Below are 21,690 nucleotides of genomic sequence, written 5' to 3' on the forward strand. Positions count from 1 at the left end.
GAATGCTATCGCATTCCATTGTTAAAGGCGAAGTTTAAGCATCCTCCATTTTTTTTTCTTTCTAATATAGGATAAAAGGTTCAAGAGATGTCACACTGTTAATGATCTTCTAGCTTCTCTTCTTTGAAAAACTCGACAGTTTCGGCCGGAAGGCTAAGCATTGACGGCTAGGTGTAACGTTCCTGTTGAACTTCATGGACGATATTCTAACTTTACTCGAGGGTACCATGTCCACGTGATGTTATTCGCGAGGGCACTGCTGGTGGGCAGGAGAAACAGCGCTCTTGCAGCCCTAGGCGCCTCACAATGGTGGCGTGTGAGGAGCGCCATCAGAGGTGTTGCAGACATCGCACCTCATGGCACCCTAAATGAGAGCGATGGGAACCGGTTGGCGTTAATAAGTGCCCAATGAAAAATTGCATAGCGTTACTTGGATGATATAGCTCTCCGTTGGGCCAAGATAAGTGCATACGCACACCAACTGAGCATGAATGCTCTAGTGTACAAACAGTGCGCATGCGCCCATGTCCATGCCGGCAGCGGAACGCTGGCCGGTCTCCTGGCTCCGCCATCAATCCGATTCGGCGGAGCATTGGCGGTCAGTCAGGTCTGCTTTATCTTTTTTGCAGCCAAGCGCACTCCACGTCTCAAATGACAACTTAAGTCGTACAGCACAAGCCACGCACGTTCCGTCAAGAGCGTGACAGCACGCCGCGGCGGCGGGAATGAGCCTCGCGTGTTCTTATATAATTGCCGCCGAAATAATAATGGTTTCTTGTGATGTATTCGCACGCTTTAGCGATAATCATAGAATGCCTTGATTGCACCATCATTCAACACTTTATGATGGCGGGGATTTGGGGGACTCGAAGAAAAAACAATTGGTCTCGAGTGCCTGCTCCAGCTGTCACTCATGATTTGATGAAGTAAAGCATTCTATCGCGCATAGTGTGATTCATCTACCATTCCTACACTATGTTTCGGACATCAGGTGCAACGCTGTGGAACCTACGCAAGAAGTTCCGTGACGAATGTGTGTGTGTGTGTGTCAGCGCGCGCGTTCTATACACGCTTCGCTACGCGTCAACGGCGTTCGCTAGCGCGAGCGTGCACGTAAGGATGCCGCGGCGGGCTGCCAATAGAAAGGCGAAAAAGAAACGCAATGAAAAACAAATTGGTCTAAAACAACGCCTCACATAGCCGTATATACCACATATTGTTTGTTTCTAATAATTACCACTTTCAATACTGGGCGTATACAAAGAACACTTTCCCACAATTGCGTTAAACAACATCGACCTATTTCTAAGGTCCGACGCAGCCACTGCAAAAAGTCCCTCTAGCCTCCACAGCGTTGCACCCGATGTCTGAGACAAGAGTATAATAATTGTCGCAGAGAGCCCTTCCGCAAATCCTTCAACTCGCAGCTGTGGATGCATGCATGACACTAGAAGTAAAATTAGACAAAGAAGTGGAACACGAAGAAGAAGAAGAAGAAGACCATACCATACAAAACGCTTCTGATTCTTTGCCGGCTGATAGGACTTTTTGCGCTGTGTAATCAGTATCATGTCGGCGAAAGCGGCTCCTCATGAAGAGGCCACTCCCAAGACGGTGACCACTTCGCTCCTGGAAGGCTTCGCAAACGTGGACACGCGGGACTTAATCCAGCAGAACGTCTACGTCATCCTGGGACACGGGCGGTACCAGCGGATCATCCTGGTCAGCACCTTCGTCGCTGCCACTGTGGTGCTGCTGCAGTCGTTCGCCTATTACCTCATCGGCCGTCCCGTAGACCATTGGTGCCAGCCGCCCGATGACCTGCGTCGCCTCGGTGTCCAGGGCTGGAAGAACGTCGCAATACCCGTGCTGGCCGACGGCAGCTTCAACAAGTGCACCGTATACGAGCCCCCTCTACCGGGGAGCTGTTCAGTCCCTCGCGCAATTTGTCCTACCTGATCCTGCTGTACCACGGCTGCTACATTGACGTCTTCTTGCTTAACACTTTTTCCGAGGTGACGCAACGATTATGAGGCATGCCGTAAAGCACTAATGGACATTTTCGACCTGAACTACCTAAAATAATCTATACGGAGAATTTGCATTGAAGTTAGCTTACTTTCTTTTCACAGGGCGACATGATTAAGATTGACGGTGCGGTGGCTTTTCGCGATATGTAAATGCGTATCCGTGGTTCGAGTTCACCTGCAACAGTTTCTTCTTTCGTGCGAGCTTGTTGAGCATGTGTTCCGTCAAAAATAAACGGCTACATAAGGATGGTAACATGCAACCACATGAAGCGCAGCTCCCACGGCCCTTCAACGCATTTCTTCTGCGTTTTAGATTTTCCATGTATTTGTTATTGCAATAAAAAAAACTACTGTGTTTGGCCACGACAACATAATGTAAGCTACACTGACATTGTTAGCAAGATGGTGTTTTTCCTGCAAGTGTTCGTTGTCAGGTTCCAGAAAACAGCGTCGGCAGCAAACGGAGGCGTGCATAACAATGACGTTGAAAAGCCTCAAGCATTGATCATACCCAGTGTGAAGGACGCGCCTATACGACGGTGTCGGCGGCGGCGATGTTCTACGTAAGAAAACCACGCATTCTAATCCACGCATACCCTCCGCTTGGCGCATCCATGGACGTTACTGAACTAATTGATCAAAGCAAGATGCTTCAGAAAATTCGTAAAGTATGAATTACACACGAACTCGAGATATGATAGCGTCGTATTGGCATTTGGATATACGAGAAAACACCATCCACTTAGGCAGAAACTCAACCACAAACTCCTTTTCCACCTGCCGTTTGAGGTCAGTCTTTAGTAGGAGCGGCGCGTCCCAGGAAGCTCACCTTCGTGCAGAGCGTTCACCTGCAGTGTTTCTCAGAAAACATTGCGGTTACATAAACTGCAGTTGCCGGGAAGCGTGAGAAGCTGTAAGGGATCTTTGAATGCTATGGCGTTCCCCTCTTAAAGACAAAGCTTAAGCGACCTCCTAACATCCTTTTTTATTATTATTATTGCTCACTTGTCATCAGATCACACTTGACTAGTGCTAAAAATACATGGCTTCTTTGTCTGTGCAGTACTATAAAATGAATTGACATTACTCAGCTCTTTCACCATACTGAATCACTCCGGATTTTCACTCAATTAATTGTACACCTTTTAAATGTATCAAATACTTCCTATGGTCGTCGTGCGCTACAGTTTTGAACGGAACAAATGGTGCCACTGACGGCACGGAGTGGTACTAATAAGTGGACTCTAAGCAAGATCGCGGACGGCGGAAAGCATGAGAGATCGAAAAGACTACGTTGCATAGTGGACAGAGATGTGTGCCGACGCGTCATTTTGGCGTTGATGCTAGAAAAGAAGTTAAAGAAATATTAAACAGGTAGCGGTCACCGATCAAATTCCATTGAAATATTCTGGGTCTTCAACTAAAGTCATGAGCACAGCGCTGGCGTGTTCTTTTTTGTTCGTTTCTTCGTCCATGTCTGGCATCATCGCCAATGGCTGGCATCATTATAAATACTTATATCACGCAGAATTCTGAATGGTATGTGCGTCTTCAACTGTACGATTGACGTAAGACAGTCAATCTCTCTCCCGTAGCTCTCCCGTGTTCGCAGTGCAATCTAGGAGCATTGATTCGTTTAGACAATGGGGTCCCCACAAGAATGCCCACGTTCAAGCCTGTTTTCCTGCTGGATGTTTACAATTACACTAAGGATGCAAAAAAAGATGTCAGAGTAAAATTTCTAGTGGCAATTGATAACGTGTGCCTCAAAGGGCACTACGACGCATTGCAATACCCAATCCCCTCTAGCACAATAGAGGTACATCCAACAGACATTATAAATAGCGTCGAAACGACGTGCAAATTCGATGTGTCTTTCAGCAAGCATGCTTATCCCTCAGCCATGTACAGACATGACGAGCCATTAATTGGGAACATGACCGGGGTATTAAGACATGATACAATTTCGGCTTCTCGTCTTGATCTCAAAACATTTTACTTAAACCAAAACTCTCGCGGGCATTCCTGACCGGAACGACACGCATTCAGCGCTACCGTAACCCATGGTCCAGATAACGTAGCGATTCCATTCCAATTCCAGATTACTGCATAATCGCCGGAATCTGACAGTTGTCAACAGAGAATCATAGAAACGAAGAGAAAGCAGCAAAACTAGTATTTACATAATTTCTTCTCAGGTTTCTGGCTCAGTGGATATGCGTCGTACTGTAAGCGATTGCTTTTCTATTTCTTTTTTTTCGCAGTTTTACTGTAAAATATTGATACCGTGTAAAAGCGGGAACGGTACATTTGTTGCTGCTTAGCTATTAATTTATGGATCGCACTCATTTGGTGAATTCAGGCACACTTTTGGTTATAACAAGAATGCTGAGACCTAAGCAGGCTGATAGATTAGTTTGAACAAGTTCACCTAAGAAAATCAGGGATAACTTAAAACAGCGACGATGGACGACAAATATGAGGTCAAGATTGGTAAATTTATTTTCCTAATATTTTCCTCTACTTCTGCATTCCTTATTAATGAAGCTAGTGCACTATACTCCTGAACAATGGTCCCCCTTAATGAGCACTAGTAGTAGCTGCTTTTACTTCAGCTTACGTTTACTCAGTTTGCCAATCTATCCATCCTTCAGCCACATGGTCAATAACGATCAAACTTTCTGGATGCCAATGTAATTGTATCTGTCTCCGAGAGACATTCCGAGTCTTTCGAGCATATCAAGCAGAAAATGACGAGAAGATGGCAACACAGGGAAGAAGGCACTTACTTTCCTATCCACGACGCCCTCTGCACACACCTTTTGCTTGTCAAATGTTAACGCTTTTCGTTCGCTGATAATGGAAAAGTGGAAAAACTGGAACTGAAATAACCTGAGGCAAGAAATCTTCAAGTTTAATTCTCACCTGTGTCGTTGTCGGATCCCGCCGCTTGTATATTTCCATAGCCAGGACGTTCATTTCTGCATACAAGATCATTACTTATCTTTCAAAGCACATGGGGACGTCATGGTCCTAGATATCACGGTTCTTGTGCCATTGACGCTAACTCAAGATGCATGACGCATACAGAGACCCAGCCTACGAGACTCTCAGTGATCAATATTTCTCTCGAAGCTATTTTATTTCCATTGTGCAGACTTTTCTATAAACGTCAAGGAGTATTTGCTAAGAAGTCAATCAGAAGACGGTTCGTCGGGGCGATTGACGTTTTCGTTTATCTCCTTCTTTTTTAGGGAGAAGACCAGGACGAGCGTAGCGTAGTACCGTGCAATCGGTGGGACTACGACACCGAGAAAGACGGCGAAAGCATCGTCAGCATGTGGAACTTGGTGTGCACTCGCGACTGGCTCTACTCCGTTTCGAAATCCACGTTCGGTCTGGCCCCCATGCTATTCGTTCCCATCGCCGGAATCGCAGCAGACCGCGTGGGTCGCAGACCAGTCTTGTCGACGTGCGCCATCTCCACATTGCTCGGCAGCCTGGTGGCCGCGGCGTCTCCCTCTGCGGGAATATTCATCCTGTCGCGCCTTGTCACTGCTACCATGGCAAGCGCAACAATGCTGATGGCCTTGACTGTGCTCTACGAAGTGACCGGAAATGAGCACCGGGCTACGTACATATTGACAGCCAGCGGCATCGCCATGCTTGTGACGTCTCCGCTGGTGCAGCTTCTTTCGACGCTGAAGCCAAGGTGGGTGCTCTCACAAGCCCTGCTCGTCACGGTCACGGCGATAATGGTCTCTTGGTGCTATTACCTTCATCAGTCCCCCGTTTGGCAGATTGCCGCGTGGAGGCTACGGGCAGCTGAATTCACCGTACTCCGAGCAGCCCGCATGAACGGCATAGAAGCTCACAAGGCCACAGCAACATTTCAGGCGTTGAAACAGCAGCTCCTGAAGCGGGATACCAACACCATGACGGTGACTGCTGGTACTTCGAGCATACTCCGTTCGGCATCCCTTCGGCGGCGCGCATTTTCTGCACTCGTGACGTGGTTTAGCGTGAGCTTTGCACTCTATGCCTCAGGCTTGGGAGCCCCGCTCGAAGAACTGTGGGCTCTCGCATCCTTTCTATGCAATGGGCTCATTCTCATCATAGCCTTTTATGGCATGAAGCAACGAGGCCACCGCGTGACTCTGTCAGGCTTACTAGCTTTCCTCGGCGCCTCAAGCGTGCTGCAGATGGTACTCTCGCATTGGACCTGGGTCGCCGTACTTCCTCTGCCGAGGATAATGATGTCCAGTGCGTCAGCGATCGCCATGTTTCTGAACTACGCCTACACCGCGGAGGTGTACCCTACGACGATTCGAAGCTTGGGGCTTTGCCTGTCGTACTCCTTCGGCCGACTTGGCGTGCTTCTGGCTATAGGCCTCGAAGCATCCTTGCACGAAGAACAGCTCTTGGTGGTTGGGGCCATCACGACAGCGCTGGCATTTGCAAGCGCAGTAGCGGTCCAGTGTCTTCCCGAAGTATATGTCGAGAAGCCCGCCGAAGTTCGCCCAGTTCTGAGCGAAGAGCAGCGCAAGGAAGCCCTTAAAGCATCTTTGACATCCACCACGGCATCGCAGAAGTCCCTCAAGCCACACAAATCGGGCAAGCATCATGGCCGACGAAAGAGGAAAGCAAACTCAAGACGCGGTACCGCGACCGACATTTCAGCGGCAGCATCGGCAGGGGCAACATCGCTAGCGGCAGCCTGTTCCCAAGAGGAAAGTGTTGGCCCTCCTGAGCTAGCCTCAGCGATGCCGGTGTGCAAAACGCCATCGCAATAACTCAAGAGCATCGAATATATGCGAGCTGATTAAGGAACACGAGCTTTTACTATCTTTACGTAAATTGATTTTCCGGTCAAGGGTTATTAGTGAATTCGGATACCTTCTGCTGCACGTTTTTTTTTTTTCGTGGGTGCAAGTTTTTCAATTTTCCTTTCATTTTCTCAGTGCGTGTGAATTATATACCCGTGGCTGCTTAAGGGAGATTTGCTGGAGCAGCTAATCATTAAATCCCTATTATAGAGTCTGACGTATTCAAAAGGTAAAAGGTGTAAATTTGATTCTCAGCTGCCATATGAGTCTCATTCAATGTACCCACTGCATACTTAAGGTTTGCGGGCTTTTTTACTTCCTCAGTAATATTAGCATAAATAGTACAAGGTAGCAGAGCCGTACTTCTGTGAAACTTCCCACACTGTTAGAAAAAAATGTATCGGGTGCAGTTTAGACTAGACTCAATACCAAGCACTACTTCGAAACTACCTGCTTGCTACCTTGTATAATTCGGACTTAGTAGAAGATACATTTATTAAGCAGTTACAAGGTTTTACGGACCGCTAATTAAAAATCCCGAGCAAGTGCCCCTACCCATGCAAGCACCCCATCTCTACTTTTGCGTGATTTGGAATAAGTACCAACTATCGAGCAGCTATTGCCAACTGTGTTGATGGGGATGACAATGATGATGATGATCGGGCAACTGCCCTTCCTTTTCTTCACCCTGTTCACCGCTTTATGCGTTCTCACCGGACCACTTGGCTGCAGTCTTTTTTGTCAACATTTATGAAATTGCATATTAAATTACGTAAACTGATGCAATTATTTAGAAAGAAATTGTTTAAGCGCACTTCTGCTGAGGCCCAATAGCTCACCGTAGCGAGGTATATGCATAGCCATACCTTTCGTCAGTCGCCACTTCCGTCAAATGTGCGAAGTGCAGTGCTTTGGAATATACGCGACGTAGAAGGCAAGAATGCATTCGTATACAGTGAAAAAGAAACGTTGAGGTTGTGGAATAGTATCGACAAAGTGGGAGAAATGTGCGCGCAACTGCGCACCGTTTGGGAAGACATATGCAATGACAAATGGGGAGGGTTATGGCTGGCACCCCTGACTCCTCGTCATTTGCGTCGGCCATCAACCTTCCAATTTTTCGGCAACCAGTGTCCGAAAATTAGCGAAGAGCAAGGTGTGAATAGGGTAGCTAGAATGGGGAGGTGTGAGGAATGGCACCTGGAGGCTGCCCCTAAAACGCGTTCCTGCTGCATGACGACGCTGCGGGCAGGGGCGCTGTAGTTTCTCGCGGCGTGTGTATACTTCCAGGCGCGCAAATGATTTCTCGTGCTTGGTCTTTACGCTCCAATGCTCTCGATGCTGGCAATTATTTTTTTTTCAGCATTGTAGGTGCCAAGATAATTTAATGGAGTGTTTCACTGCTCTCATTGCACGTAGAAACTGCAAGCACCAACCACGCAGACGATACAGCAAGGAGGGCTCTTGCATCCACCTTTTGCCGAGGTTGGCGCGCTTATGCCTTGCCGAAAGTACAGTTCATAGGAATCACCATGGAAGGCCAATGCGTTGGAACAGCTTTGAATGTGTTGCGCGCACATTAGTCACATATTTGCGATTGTAATAGCACTTTAAAGGGAGGAAGTTAATGCAATATATCAGCAATGTCGTAGAAGAAAAATTCTAAAAAGTACAAAATGCTGATTGCATAATAAGAGATTATTGCATATAGCACAGTCAATGAAGAGCATCACATTTTTTACAAAGCACACAGTTTAATCCTCTTGATTTTGTTGTGAGCACCACACTTGTTTAACCCTTTGAGCAAAAAGCGAACATTAAAACCTAGCCATCGATACTGTTAGAGCAGTGGAATACTCCGTGCAACCAATCTGTGGCACATTGGCTGCTAGAAACAAGAAATCCTTGACCACTTTTGGATGCAGTCATGTAGTGCTGTATAGACTATTGAGTCTGTCCTCGAGGGTCTGAATAAGGTTGTACAAACAGGCTGATGGGTACAGAAGACCCCCGCCATGTCCCACTGTTTGCAAGCATCTGCTGACAATTGGTGCCGTACTTTCTCTTATCACAAGACAGGCATCCCTACATGCCTTGCAATCAGTCAAAACGATGCACTTCCGGGCTACATAGCCCGCAATGTAATAAACCAGGCGTGCATCACTGCGTTTCTCCACATAGTCCACATGGTACACGGCAACTTCTGTCGCTTCTGTTGCTTCAGCCAGTAGTGCACTGTCGTCCAAAGCTGTTTCTTTATTTTCTGAGAGCAGCTGCTACTCCGACAGCAGCAAGTCTAAAAATACAGGGGACAAATTTTCTCCTGTGGTGCTCTTTGCCAAGCTGTAAAAGCTCATGAACTACTGTAAAAGTTTAACAGAGCTGCACTACATAGACCACGAGAGCTACCTTGCACAGCGCTGTGGCCTACGAGACTGACAGGCTGACGGCGCCCGCGACGGAAGTGCCAAATTTTCCACCAGTGGCAGCAAAGCGCAGCGGTGCCTAGCTAGGCAATGGTGGCGGTGCCACGGTCTTCACACCTCCCCATTCTAGCCACCCTAGAGTGGGGCTGCATAATACTAGTACGATTACCGTGTAATTAGTACTCGTTACTAACAAATGCCAAGGTTAACATCGAGGAGCCAGCCAGCCAGCTTCCCGCCGTGCCGACCGCCCAGCCCGATCATGTCACCGCCGCCGGTGACACAAACATTGCCTATTGTATTCATTGCGATAACAATTATATCGCACTCCAGGCGCATTTCTGCCGTCGGCGTGATATTTCGTATGAGGTCCAAGTACGGTATCATCGTCGCCGCGTGCCGTATGTGTGAGTAAAAGCACGCAAGCGTGAGCCGATGGTGGTGGCTCAATGTCGCGCAGTGCAAGGGAAGAAAGCGGGTAGAAAGCATGCCGTCTTCCGTCGCGAGCAAGGCATTGGGCGGAGGCGAGGGAAGGGGGGTTTCCTCCGGCAGCAGCTGCATCAAGCCACGACAGCGCAGGTCCTATCTTTAAAGTAATCTGTGATATTGACAGAGTCTAGGTGTCTCTCGATGGCTCATATCTTCGTGTGCACGTCTGACTGCAGTTTGCATTGAAGCAATAGGTAGCACGAAGGTCACCTCGCTCACTGCTGCTGCCGTGCTTCCTTGCACCAGCATTTTGATAGCGAGCATTCGCGGTCATCAAGTGTGACGTGTTCATGTTTCCCTGTGCGTGCGTGACACCATGCTTGTTAATTTAGTTGGTAAGCGAATGTTTGCATGCTTATACGGCCGAGAAAACTACTACACCTACTTCATATAGCTCTCTAATGATTTTCTATCGCTTCTGATGCTTCGCTTTAAGGGCGAAACTGCAACTGTTTTTACATAAAACAGTTGCCGGCAGAATAAACTCTTGTCTTAATATAATCTGTCATGAAATATGATTACGATTATAAAGCCAGAGCACAAACGAGAACTACAGTACAGTTGAACCCGGCTATATCAAACCCGCGAAAAAATGCCTATCAGTTCGATATAGAGCATAATTCTATATAAGCCTGCTAAATAATGGGATGTCATAAAAGCACATACCATTTACAATATCATTTTATTAATGAAACTAGCTGAGATTCGCATGAAATATTACTGCATTTTCTTCTGCTTGGGCAATTTCACTGCCTGCGACGCACGCACTTTTTCACGTTGTCTAAGGAGTCGGAGCAGCTGATGCTGCAACCCTCCCCATTCGCGCAGAAGCACCGGACTAGTGTGGGCGCACCAATCACTCCGGAGGATGTGGGCAAAGGACCCTCATTGCGTTCCTCATTGTGCCCACTTTCACTTGGGCTCGTTACGGTGTCTCCAATATAGTGTTTGTTTTAGGGCTTTCCCGTGGTCGCGACATCATCATTTGCACTCACCAACTCGTCCACCGTTGATTCGTCAACGGCTTCCGCATATTCTGACAGCTCGCTCCAAACTTCAACAACACCAGCAACGGCTTCGTTGCATTCATCAGAATTTACAGTCATCACCGAGCATGCGGAAGCCGGCACGGCTGAAGCAATTTCGGATGAACTACTCGTACACGGCCGTACGTAATAGACGTCGGGCGCCACGGGCACCGTGTCGCGAGTTTGGCCGCTTTAGCCCTAAACTCCCCCTTATTCTACAAGACTGTGCAGAGAGTGCTCCTCGGAATCTTGCACGCTACGGGGACAACCGATTTCTCACCGCGTTCGACCCAATTTATTATTTCAAGCTTCACGACGAAAGGCGAATTCCGCCGCTTCATCACGGCAACAGTGCGGGAGAAGGCCCACAAGACACACACACAATGAACCAGAAAAGCAGCAAGACAACTCGCACTTTCGCTATCTTGCGTGACGTGGCACAAGCGCCTCTGATTGGCTGTCCGAGCAAGCGCTGCGGGCGGGCCAGGATCATTTTTTGCAGGGTGTGTCGACGGCTCGTCCGAGGCAGCACGGTCGCGATAGGGAGAGTGTTTGGATGGAGCCTGTACTAGGGGGCCCGACAATTAGTGGTTTTCTGATTATTCTTTTATTAAAGTTTGTCTATCGTTCTCTTAACTACCACACGCAGAAACAAAGCAACAGCTCTCGCATTCGATGCCATAAATGAGGAAAAAAGTATATCTATATATTGTCACCCAGCTATTACAACTAAAACAGTTCCAAAGTTCCAAACCAAAGGACCAGGCATGATTCCGTAAAGCCTACTCAACAATAGACCATATTCATACTATCAATCATGCGATAGGGAAATGTGTGGAATGTAACCAACCCTTATATTCACCCAGCTCTTAAACCCAACTCTTAAATGTCACCCAGCTATTACAACTAAAACAATTTACAGATTGGCAAAATACAGATTTGCAAAAAAACGTCTGCCTTTAGCGATGGCTGGTCCTCGGAGAGCACGCGCACAACCACGAACTTCGTCGTTCTCGCTTACGGGTCCAGTGTCATCACGTGCAAACTTATTTCGCGTCATTGCTCCACTCTCAAAAGCGATCGGCCCGGTCACTTCAAGGGCAGCGGGCGCGTCCTATGGGGAAGAGTGCCAACATGAAAAGACAGAAAAGAAAAAACATACAGGAATGCACACAATGCTGAAGCGGTTTGTGAGGGTTGCTTAGACCTGGCGTGCGTAGTACGGTTTCATCTGTACTACGTGGACGACTTCAGCACGGGAACGGCGTCGGTTCGAACCAGGATTAGAGCTTTAAGGCACCACCTCGTAGTTCACATAACTGAAGCGGCGTACAACTTCGTAGGGGCCGAAGTAGCGGCGCAACAATTTCTCTGAGAGCCCACAGTGTCGGATTGGTGTCCACACCCACACGCGGTCGCCTGGTAAGTAATGGACGTTCCGTCGGGTCCGGTTGTAACGGTAGGCGTCGGTATTCTGCTGGGTGCGGATGCGATTCGGAGCAAGCTGGCGAGCTTCCTCGGCTTTCTCGACGAAATCTTCAGTGGTGTCATTCCTTGTGGTTCCGGGGTCTACCGGGAGCATGGCGTCAAAGGGGGTTGTAACGCGACGTCCGTAAACAAGCTGGACTGGTGTAAACTTGGTGGCCTCCTGCACAGCGGTATTGTAAGCAAACGTGGCGTATGGCAAAATTTCATCCCATATTTTGTGTTCCACATCAATGTACATGGAGAGCATGCCGGCTAATGTTCTGTTTAGGCGCTCTGTTAAGCCGTTAGTTTGGGGATGATAGGCTGTGGTCTTTCGGTGGTCGGTGGGCGTCAGTGTGACGACTTGTTGCAATAACTCTGCTCTAAACGCTGCACCGCGGTTAGTAATGAGTACAGCGGGTGCACCGTGGCGAAGCACGATGTTGTGCACGAAGAAGCTGGAGACTTCAGCAGCGGTTTTCCGCGGCACAGATTTCATCTCCGCATAGCGAGTTAAATAGTCCGTTGCCACGATTATCCACTTATTTTGCAAGGAGGACGTGGGGAACGGCCCAAGAAGGTCCATTCCCACTTGCTGGAAGGGCGCCGGAGGCGGATCCAAAGGCTGAAGGAGGCCGGCAGGCTTGACGGGTTTAACTTCACGCCTCTGACAGTCACGGCAGGTTCGCACATAGCGCTGAACCGACAAAAATAGGTGTGGCCAATTGTATTTTTGCCGTATGCGCGCTAAAGTCCTCGCGAAGCCTAAGTGGCCCGCAAAGGAATCGTCGTGACACGCCTATAAAACTTCCTCGCGCAGTGCCGTCGGAACGACGAGGAGGAACGTTTCCTGGCTATTCTCGAAATTTTTCTTGTGCAGGACATCGTTTCGCAGGCAGTACGACGTCAATCCTCGTGAAAGTGGGCGTTGGACAACAACGTCAGCTCCCTCGAGATATCGGATGACTGAAAGCATCTCAGAGTCTGCACGTTGATAGTCAACCATGCGCACAACGTCGACGACACCAAGAAACGGCAAATCTAGCTCCAAGTCGGAGGATGTCAAGCGAATGGGAGAACATGACAAGGAGCCAGCGTCGCTATACTTATGGCCGGAACTGTAGACAACAGTAATGTCGTATTCCTGGAGGCGGAGGCTCCAACGAGCGAGGCTACCTGACGGGTCTCGTAGATTGGCAAGCCAGCAGAACGAGTGGTGATCACTGATCGCTCGAAATGGCCGGCCGTATAAGTAGGGTCGGAACTTGCTGATGGCCCACACGACTGCTAAGCATTCTTTTTCGGTCGTTGAATAATTAGCTTCTGCTTTTGTCAGACGACGACTCGCGTACGCAATTACCAGAATGGCCCCGAGTCCTACGTTGCTGGCGTCGGTGTGTATTTCAGTTGCCGCGGTATCATCAAAATGCGCCAGCACTGGAGCGGATTGAAGGCGTTTACGCAGTTCGGTGAAGGCCTCCTCTTGGTCTTCCGTCTACGCAAAGAGCACATCTTGTCGCCTCAGTCTCGTGAGCGGTTCAGCAATCCTTGAGAAGCCTTCAACGAAACGACAGTAGTAAGCGCAGAGGCCCAGGAACCGCTGAACGGCCTTTTTGTCTTTAGGACGAGGAAACTGGGCAACGGCAGCGAGTTTTTCTGGGTCTGATCGCACTCCTTTGGAGCTGACCACGTGGCCTAGAAACTTGAGGAAGCATAACTAACATTTTTCAGGCTTGATGGTGAGGTTGGCCTTGCGTATTGCGGTAAGGACACTTCGTAGCCGGGCGAGGTGTTCATCGAACGTGCTGGAAAACACAACAACGTCGTCTAGGTACACTAGACACGTCTGCCGCTTTAGTCCAACGAGTACAGCGTCCATCATTCGTTGGAATGTAGCAGGAGCGGAACAGAGGCCGAAAGGCAGCACTTTAAATTCGTACAGCCCATCGGGAGTCACGAAGGCGGTTTTTTCACGGTCACGCTCGTCCACTTCGGTTTGCCAGTAGCCTGACTTTAGGTCTAACGAAGTAAAGAACTGAGCATGACGCAGACGGTCCAAAGCGTCATCGATCTGTGACAGGGGATATACGTCGCGTTTGGTGACTCGGTTAAGCCGTCTGTAGTCAACGCAGAAGCGGAGTGTGTTGTCTTTCTTTTTTACTAGTACGACAGGCGATGCCCGTGGACTTGTCGACTGCTGTACCACGTCATGATTTAGCATTTCTTGAACTTGACGCTTAATCGCCTCCCGCTCCATAGGTGACACGCGATACGGATGCTGACGAACAGGCCGCGCCGACTCCTCTGTAACGATCCGGTGTTGCGTTACGGAAGTGCGGTGGACTTTGGATTCCGTGGAAAAACAGCCGGAGAATTCTGTCAGTAGGCCCAGCAGCTGATCCTTCTGTACATCTGCTAAGTCAGCAATAATGTGGACGCGGGTATGCAGGCTGGCGTGAGCTGTTGCATCCGGAGAAGTCAGCAATGTCGTTCAGGAATGCCACAGCTGTACCTTGAGGGACGTGCTGATACTCATGGCTGAAGTTTGTCAACAAAACTTGCGAGCACTTATGCTGTATTCGAACAAGGCCCCGGGCGATGCAGATGTGTCTTTCGAACCGCAGCGGGATATTTGCTTCGACAATACCCTCATAGCCTTCCAATGCGTCGCAGGTGACGAGGGTCAATACGCTGCTCCTTCGCGGCACCGTGATGTTCTCGTCAACAATCCTCAAGGCGTTGACATACGTGTCGTCAGTGCTGCTCCCTGCTAAGGCCTGCGCCGTCGAAAACGTTACCCGCGACTTTTGTAAGTTAATCACAGCGCCATTAGCCGGCAGAAAGTCCATTCCCAGAATTAGGTCCCTAGAAGAGCTTGGGAGGATAACGAAATCTCCGAGGTACGTAAACCCACGAATGCTCACTCGCGCTGTGCATCTTCCTACCGGGGTTAGCAGATGGCCTCCTGCAGTGCGAATCTGCGACCCAGTCCACTCGGTAGGAACTTTCTTCAGCTTGCAGGCAAGGTCCATGTTCATAACTGAGGTGTCCGCTCCAGTGTCGATTAACGCCGTTATTTCTTCATCGTCTATGGTGACGGGAATATTCGACGTTACTACCTCTCGTAAGGTGTTTGACTCCGTCTGTACGTCTGCGTCGTTCTGTTTTCATCGACGTCGTCGTAGTGGAGGATCTTGCGTATGGTCGTCGTCAGCGGCCTCACCTCCGGAGGTCTCTGAACTCAGTTTTCCCGACCCGCTGGGCTAGGCAAGCGGCGTCTCAGGGCGCCGCGAGTAAAGGCTTGGCTTGGTGATGGTGACCTGTAACGAGCAGGAGACGGCGAACGGGGCTCCTGCCATCGCTGATCAACATTGCGACGATTCGCGACGAAACTCTATTTGCGGCGGCCGCTCACCAGGTCGTGGACGAGGTGCATTCGGCGAGAATCCACGGAACCCCACATGACGATAAGGACACATTCTGTAGATGTGTCTGGCTTCGGCATAACGAAAGCAAAGGGGCTTGTAGTCCGTGGTGCGCCAGACGTCGCTCTTCCTAGTTCTTGCTTCGGCGATGTGCGGTGGGCTGCGAGGTCGCCTGCAGCTTACGTCCATTAGTTGAGTGGGGTGTACCATGCTGCACGCACTTGAGGGTGGCGGATGGCGTACTGCTTCAGCGTAACTCATTTCAGCGTGCGGTCCCTGCTGTGGTGCCTCGTACTGTCCATGAATATGGACGGCCTGTCGGACCTCGGCGCGCACCATTTCCTCAATGTAAAGTTGTCCCACAGGCGCAGTGGTCGTCTGCATCTTCTGCAGTTCCTCCTTGACGGCAGCCCTGATGAGTTCTCGCAAGGCGCCAACGTCGTTACCGAGGGTAACGGCAGAGAGCTCCCTTGAAATCATGGCGTCGCGGTCGTTTTGCCTGGCCCGCTGTTGAAGCGCCTTTTCCATAGTAGTGGCTTCGTCATGGAACTCTGCAAGTGTCGTCGGCGGATTTCCAATGAGGCCAGCAAAGAGTTCCTTTTTGACGCCACGCATGAGATGGCGCACCTTCTTTATTTCAGTCTTAGAAGGGTCCGCACGTCTGAAAAGCCGATTCGTGTCTTCTACGTACGCCGTCACTCGCTCATTCGGGCCTTGAATTCTTGCCTCCAACGCTAACTCCGCCCACTCCTTCCTATCCGCCCTGGCGAACGCATTGCGGAACTGTCTACGAAATTCTTCCCATGACGTCAGTTTCGTCTAATGGTTCTCAAAGCATGTTTTCGCGGAATCCTCAAGAGCAAAGTACACGTAGCGTAGCTTACGCTTGTGGTTCCAGTCGTTGAGGTTTGCAACCTCAACGACTGTCAAAATGGCCGGTCAAAATGGCCAAGCCAGTCGTCGGTGTCCTCTGAAGCACTTCCGTGGAACAGATGCGGCGTCCGGATGTGATTGACGACAACGTGCGATGCTGCAGGAGTGGCAGGAGGTGGTTGGTTCATCATTCTAGTTCGTTTGGGCAGCAGACCGTGCTGTGGCTGGAGTGCCTGGAGACGTTGGTTGGAACGTACGTGCACAGGGGTAAGCTCGGCTGAACTACTCGCCGGGTTTAGGTCTGGGGATTGCTCCGGAGATCTTAACATCGACCGTACCCCACGCCTCCCCCAGAAATGTCACCCAGCTATTACAACTAAAAAAGTTTACCACCGACAAATTGGCAAAGAAACGACTGCCTTTTTGCGATGGCTGGTCCTCGGAGAGCGCGCCCGCAACCAGGGTACCGTGTCATCACGTGCAAACTTATTTTGCGTCAATATGTAATAGTTCACCGGTTATTCACCCTGTGCATTACACGGCCTGGCCAGATTCATTTCTTTCTCTTAATGTCAACTAGGATATCAGCTATCCACGGTTTATCTTTCATCCGCCCAGCTCTCTTCGTTTCTCTTAACGTTACGCATAAGATTTTTTTTGTTTCATCCATCTTGCCACGGTCCTTAACTTGTTCGTGAGCTTCCTTGTTAATCTTCATGTTTCTGCCCAATGTGTAAGCACTGATAGAATGCAATGATTGTACATTTTTCTTTTAAACAACACTGGTAAGCTCCAATTCAGGATTTAATCATGCCTGGCTTATGCGCCCCAACCCATTTTTATTCCTTTATACAATTACTATTCATGATCAGGGTCCCCTGTAAGTAATTGACCTAGATAAACGCACTGCTCTGCAGACTCGAAGCTGACTAGCGATTCCTTATTCTTGTTCCCTACCAGAGTTTTAAACATTATCTTTCTCTTCTGCACATTAATATTCAATCCCACTCTTATCCTTTCTAGGTTAAGGCCCCAATTAATTGTCGTATTTCGTCATCCGTGCTGCTACAGGACAATGTGACCTGCGAACCAATGTTAGAGATATTCACTGTTGACCCTCACTGCTAAGCCTTCCCCGTCTAATAGTTTCAATACGTCTTCTAATCGTGTAGCGAATAGCATTATAGAGATTGTGTCTCCTTGCCTGACCCCTTTCTTGATAAGCAACGTTCTACTTTTCTTGTGGGGAACCAGGATAGCTGTGGAATCTTTGTGGGTATGCCCCAAGGTAGTCACGTATGCCTCCTGTACTCCTTGATTACGCAATGCCTCTACGATTGCCGACACCTCTAGGGATTGAATTACATTTTAATAATCTATGAAAGCCAGCTACAGAGGTTGATTGTATTCCACAGATTTCTAGATTACCTGATTGGTGACAAAAATGCGATCCATTCTAGAATATCTCGTCCTGTAGCCAGCCTGTCCTCCTGGTTGATTGAAATCAAGTGTGGCCTTGATGCTACCGGAAATTATCTTTGTGAATATTTCTCCGAGGCGTTGTCAGCGATGAACGTGGAGAGAAAAGACGGCGACGCTCGATGGCGTTCGCGTTGATCGGTCGCAATATTGAGTGACATCGAAAGCGTCTGAATATGACCTCTAAATGTATTATACGTCTTTTCCTCTTCGCAACATTTTGGCAGAGAGTGCTGGTTATTGAACATTTAAGACGGATCTACGCTGCGGACGCACCTTAGCTCCATCTTCCATGCCTGCTCACAACGATATAGACAGTACTTCAGGCACTTCACCGACCGCGTCCGAACCGACTACCACCAACCACCACCTTGAGCTCATACAACCGCGTGACCCGGGTATATTTTCCGGCGATGACAACACTGATGTCGAAGACTGGCTACAAATGTACGAACGTGTAAGTGGGCGCAACAACTGGGGTCATGCACTCATGCTAGCTAACAAAATATTTTACCTTGCGGGAACGGCACAAGTTTGGTTTGCAAACTACAAACGAGAAATCACGACTTGGGATGTGTGTAAAGCAAAGCTCACCGATTTGTTTGGCAAACCAATCTGACGACGTCGTGACGCTCAGAAAACACTTGCCTGTCGGGTTCAGACGCGCACCGAGTTGGACCTGACATATATTCAAGACGTTAAACGCTCTGCCGTATTTTGATGAAAATATGCTGGAAGCTGAAAAGGTCGCCCACATCCCCAAGGGTATAGCAGACGACGCGTTTGCCATTCTCATCTTTAAGGACTACTCCATAGTTGACAACGTCATGAATGAATACGGGTGCTTTGAAGAAGCGAAACGTCGTGTTGCGCACCAGTTTTCGCGCCTCCCCAACCCGCCTTCGACATTTACGTGCTTGTACATCCGCCTAACAACCGTTCCTGTTGCACCAGATAATAGAGTGCGTATTGTCCGACGGGAGATTGAAGCTGCCTCGCCTGTTCAATTCCATGTGCGTGTCCCCACTGATTCTCAAAGAACACTTTCCCTCATCCAAATCGTTGTTGGCAAAAACTAACCAACCTTTGACGTCCGGCTGACAGTGCTCGAATGCCAACGCACGTTGAAGATGATCCTGCTCCACTCACGTTGCTTCCGCGACAGAGCCTCTTACTGTCGCCATCACGACGCCAGTCGCGGTGGCCCAAGCGCCGTCGCTTTTATCCCCACCGCTCCTCGGAAAACAGGCGCAGCTCTGAGAAGTGAACCTTCCATGACGACCCGACCAGAAATTTTTCTGTGCACGCTACCTGGACATCCCAACCTCATCAATATAGACGTGCACGGTACAACTGTAATAGCTGTCATTGACACCGGCGCCCCCATATCAGTCATGAGCTCCACCCTCCGTGCTCGTATTAACAGAGTCCTCACACCCGCTCCGATGACTGCAGTCCGCGTAGCTGACGATGCAACTCCTCTTGTTACTGCGATGTACACTGCCCGTGTTACATCTCACTGCATACCATATTTTGTTTTGTTTTATGTTTTGTAACAGTGCCCACATGAAATCATTTTGTTACTCGACTTTCTACCCGCCGTTCGACTCTTATTGACTGTTCTGGCGGCCCTACCATTACGTTGATCCTTCTGATGCGAAGTCTAGTCGACTATGCTCTGCTGAATGCATTCACCTGCCCCATCTTGCTGTGACTTTCATAGACATCATTCCCGATCCACCAGTGGCCGACGATGAATATATCGTGCCGCACAACTCTGACACTCTCTGTTCGCACAACGTCACGTTCTCACACGTGGTCATCCATATAAAGAAAAGTACTGCGTGTTTCCCACTTGTAAATTTCAGCCTGTGTCCTCAAGTACTCTCTTAGGGTGTCTCTTTTGTAGCTATTGCACCAGCCTGCGACTGCGATAATTAAGCTTTGACTTCTAATCCACTGTTGCCTACCAGTCCCTATACGGATCATGCAACTGTGTTAGAAAGCGTTACAAAAATTATGGCCTCTGACTTTCCGGATCCCCAGGTGAACGCGCTCCGTTGCCTTCTCGCATCGTACTGGGACATATTTGATCTTACTGACCGAATACTGCGCCAGACATCCGATGTGAAGCATCGCGTAAAGGCTAGCAATGCAAGCCCCATACACCGACAACCCTATCGTGTATACTCCAATTAGCCCTAAGTCATACCGAAAGATGTTGACAAGATGCTTTCCCGAGAAATCACTGAACCTTTTTCAAGTCCTTGAGCTTCCCCTGTCGTGCTTGTTAGAAAGAAGGATAACAGTTGGCGCTTCTGTGCAGACTGCCGGAACCTTAACAAGGTAACCAAGAAAGACGTGTACCCCTTGCCACGGATACATCACGCATTTGACGGCCTCCTCAGTGCAAAAAATTTTTCTTCGATTGCGGTTGACGACATGAACCGTGAGAAGACCGCCTTTGATAGACCTAACGGCATCTAAAGCTCCAAAGTGTTGTGTCCGTGATTAGTTCGGGTTTCGGTCCTCGGATGCGGACGCGTGCAGCCATGTAGTGGGAGTGTCCGGAACTGTGTGTGAACATTCCCCACTGTGCCGATGGGTGGAGCCAGATCCCTCGCAAGCCCTGGTGTGGGAGAATCACGTGGACAGTGTGTTCGCGCCAAGTGAAGTAGTGTGGTCGCCATCTCTGCGACAAGGCTACGTTCTTTGAGTGTACTATGTGCGGAATAAAGTAATTCCCAGTACATAACATTGGCGACGAGGCGGATCACCCGTGGCAGGGAAGCCCTAGGGCATCGTGGAGCATCCAGTAAGTCATGGCTGAGCGCCAGCATGATTTTTCTGCACGTTTGGAGGAGTTTACTGGCTCCAACTGGGCATCGTGGTTCGGCCGGCTACAGTTTTTCTTCGAGGCCAACGATGTGACTCACCCTGTCAAGCAACGAGCACACTTGCTTACACTGTGCGGTGCTCAAATTTACGACGTGGTTTGTGCGCTGCTTCAACCGAAGACGCCCGACCAAGTGAGCTATGCCGAGATCGTGGCCGCACTTCAGGCACACTACGACCCTCGACCGTCCGAAGTCTACAGTCGTGCGATGTTCCAAAGGCGAGATCAGCTTCCAGGCGAGTCGGTAAACGACTACGTGGCCGCTCTACGCAAGTTGGCTAGGAGCTGCAATTTCGGCACGCTGCCGACGGCAACAACAGCTACGGCGACGCCAGCTGAGGGAACGGCATCAGCAACACAGCAGGGAGCTACGGGCTGCAATCCAACGCTTCTGCCGTTAGATGTGATGTTGCGCGATCGCTTCGTGTGTGGTCTCCGGGACCAGAATCTTCAACAGCGACTGTTTGCAGAGAAGGATCTGACTTTTTGCAAGGCTTATGATTTCGCTATTCGAGCAGAAAGCGCCGTCCAGCAGCAACGACAGATAAAAGCGGATCATGCGGAAGTCAACAAGGCGGCTACGCGCGCCGGCGACAGCACTTCGACGTCCAAGACGCATTCTCACCAAGCGCAACGCTGCTGGCGTTGCGACGGTTCGCACAGTCCCAAGACGTGTAAGTTCAGCACAACTATTTGCAATTACTGCCGGAAACAAGGGCACATTGCCAAGGCTTGTATTTCGAGGAAGAAG

The 21,690-nt window shown here is 49.4% G+C and overlaps 1 protein-coding gene across 1 annotated transcript; it reads left to right on the top strand.

Moving 5' to 3' along the window:
• Nucleotides 1-1,569: 1,569 nt before the first annotated feature.
• LOC126538368 (solute carrier family 22 member 7-like) lies at nt 1,570-6,823 on the top strand. The gene is made up of 2 exons (XM_050185222.1): nt 1,570-1,899; nt 5,285-6,823. Exons 1-2 carry the CDS (start codon nt 1,570-1,572, stop codon nt 6,821-6,823), a joined length of 1,869 nt encoding a protein of 622 aa, XP_050041179.1.
• The last annotated feature ends 14,867 nt before the right edge of the window (nt 6,824-21,690 follow it).

This window comes from Dermacentor andersoni, chromosome 3 (assembly GCF_023375885.2).
Source record: "Dermacentor andersoni chromosome 3, qqDerAnde1_hic_scaffold, whole genome shotgun sequence".
Taxonomy (NCBI): domain Eukaryota; kingdom Metazoa; phylum Arthropoda; class Arachnida; order Ixodida; family Ixodidae; genus Dermacentor; species Dermacentor andersoni.

What these genes read in the sequence shown, in the direction of transcription:
- LOC126538368 (XM_050185222.1), top strand. Translation starts at nt 1,570, where the DNA reads ATGTCGGCGAAAGCGGCTCCTCATGAAGAGGCCACTCCCAAGACGGTG. An exon ending in GCAGCTTCAACAAGTGCACC is followed by an intron (nt 1,900 to 5,284) that starts GTATACGAGCCC and finishes CTTCTTTTTTAG; the next exon opens with GGAGAAGACCAGGACGAGCG.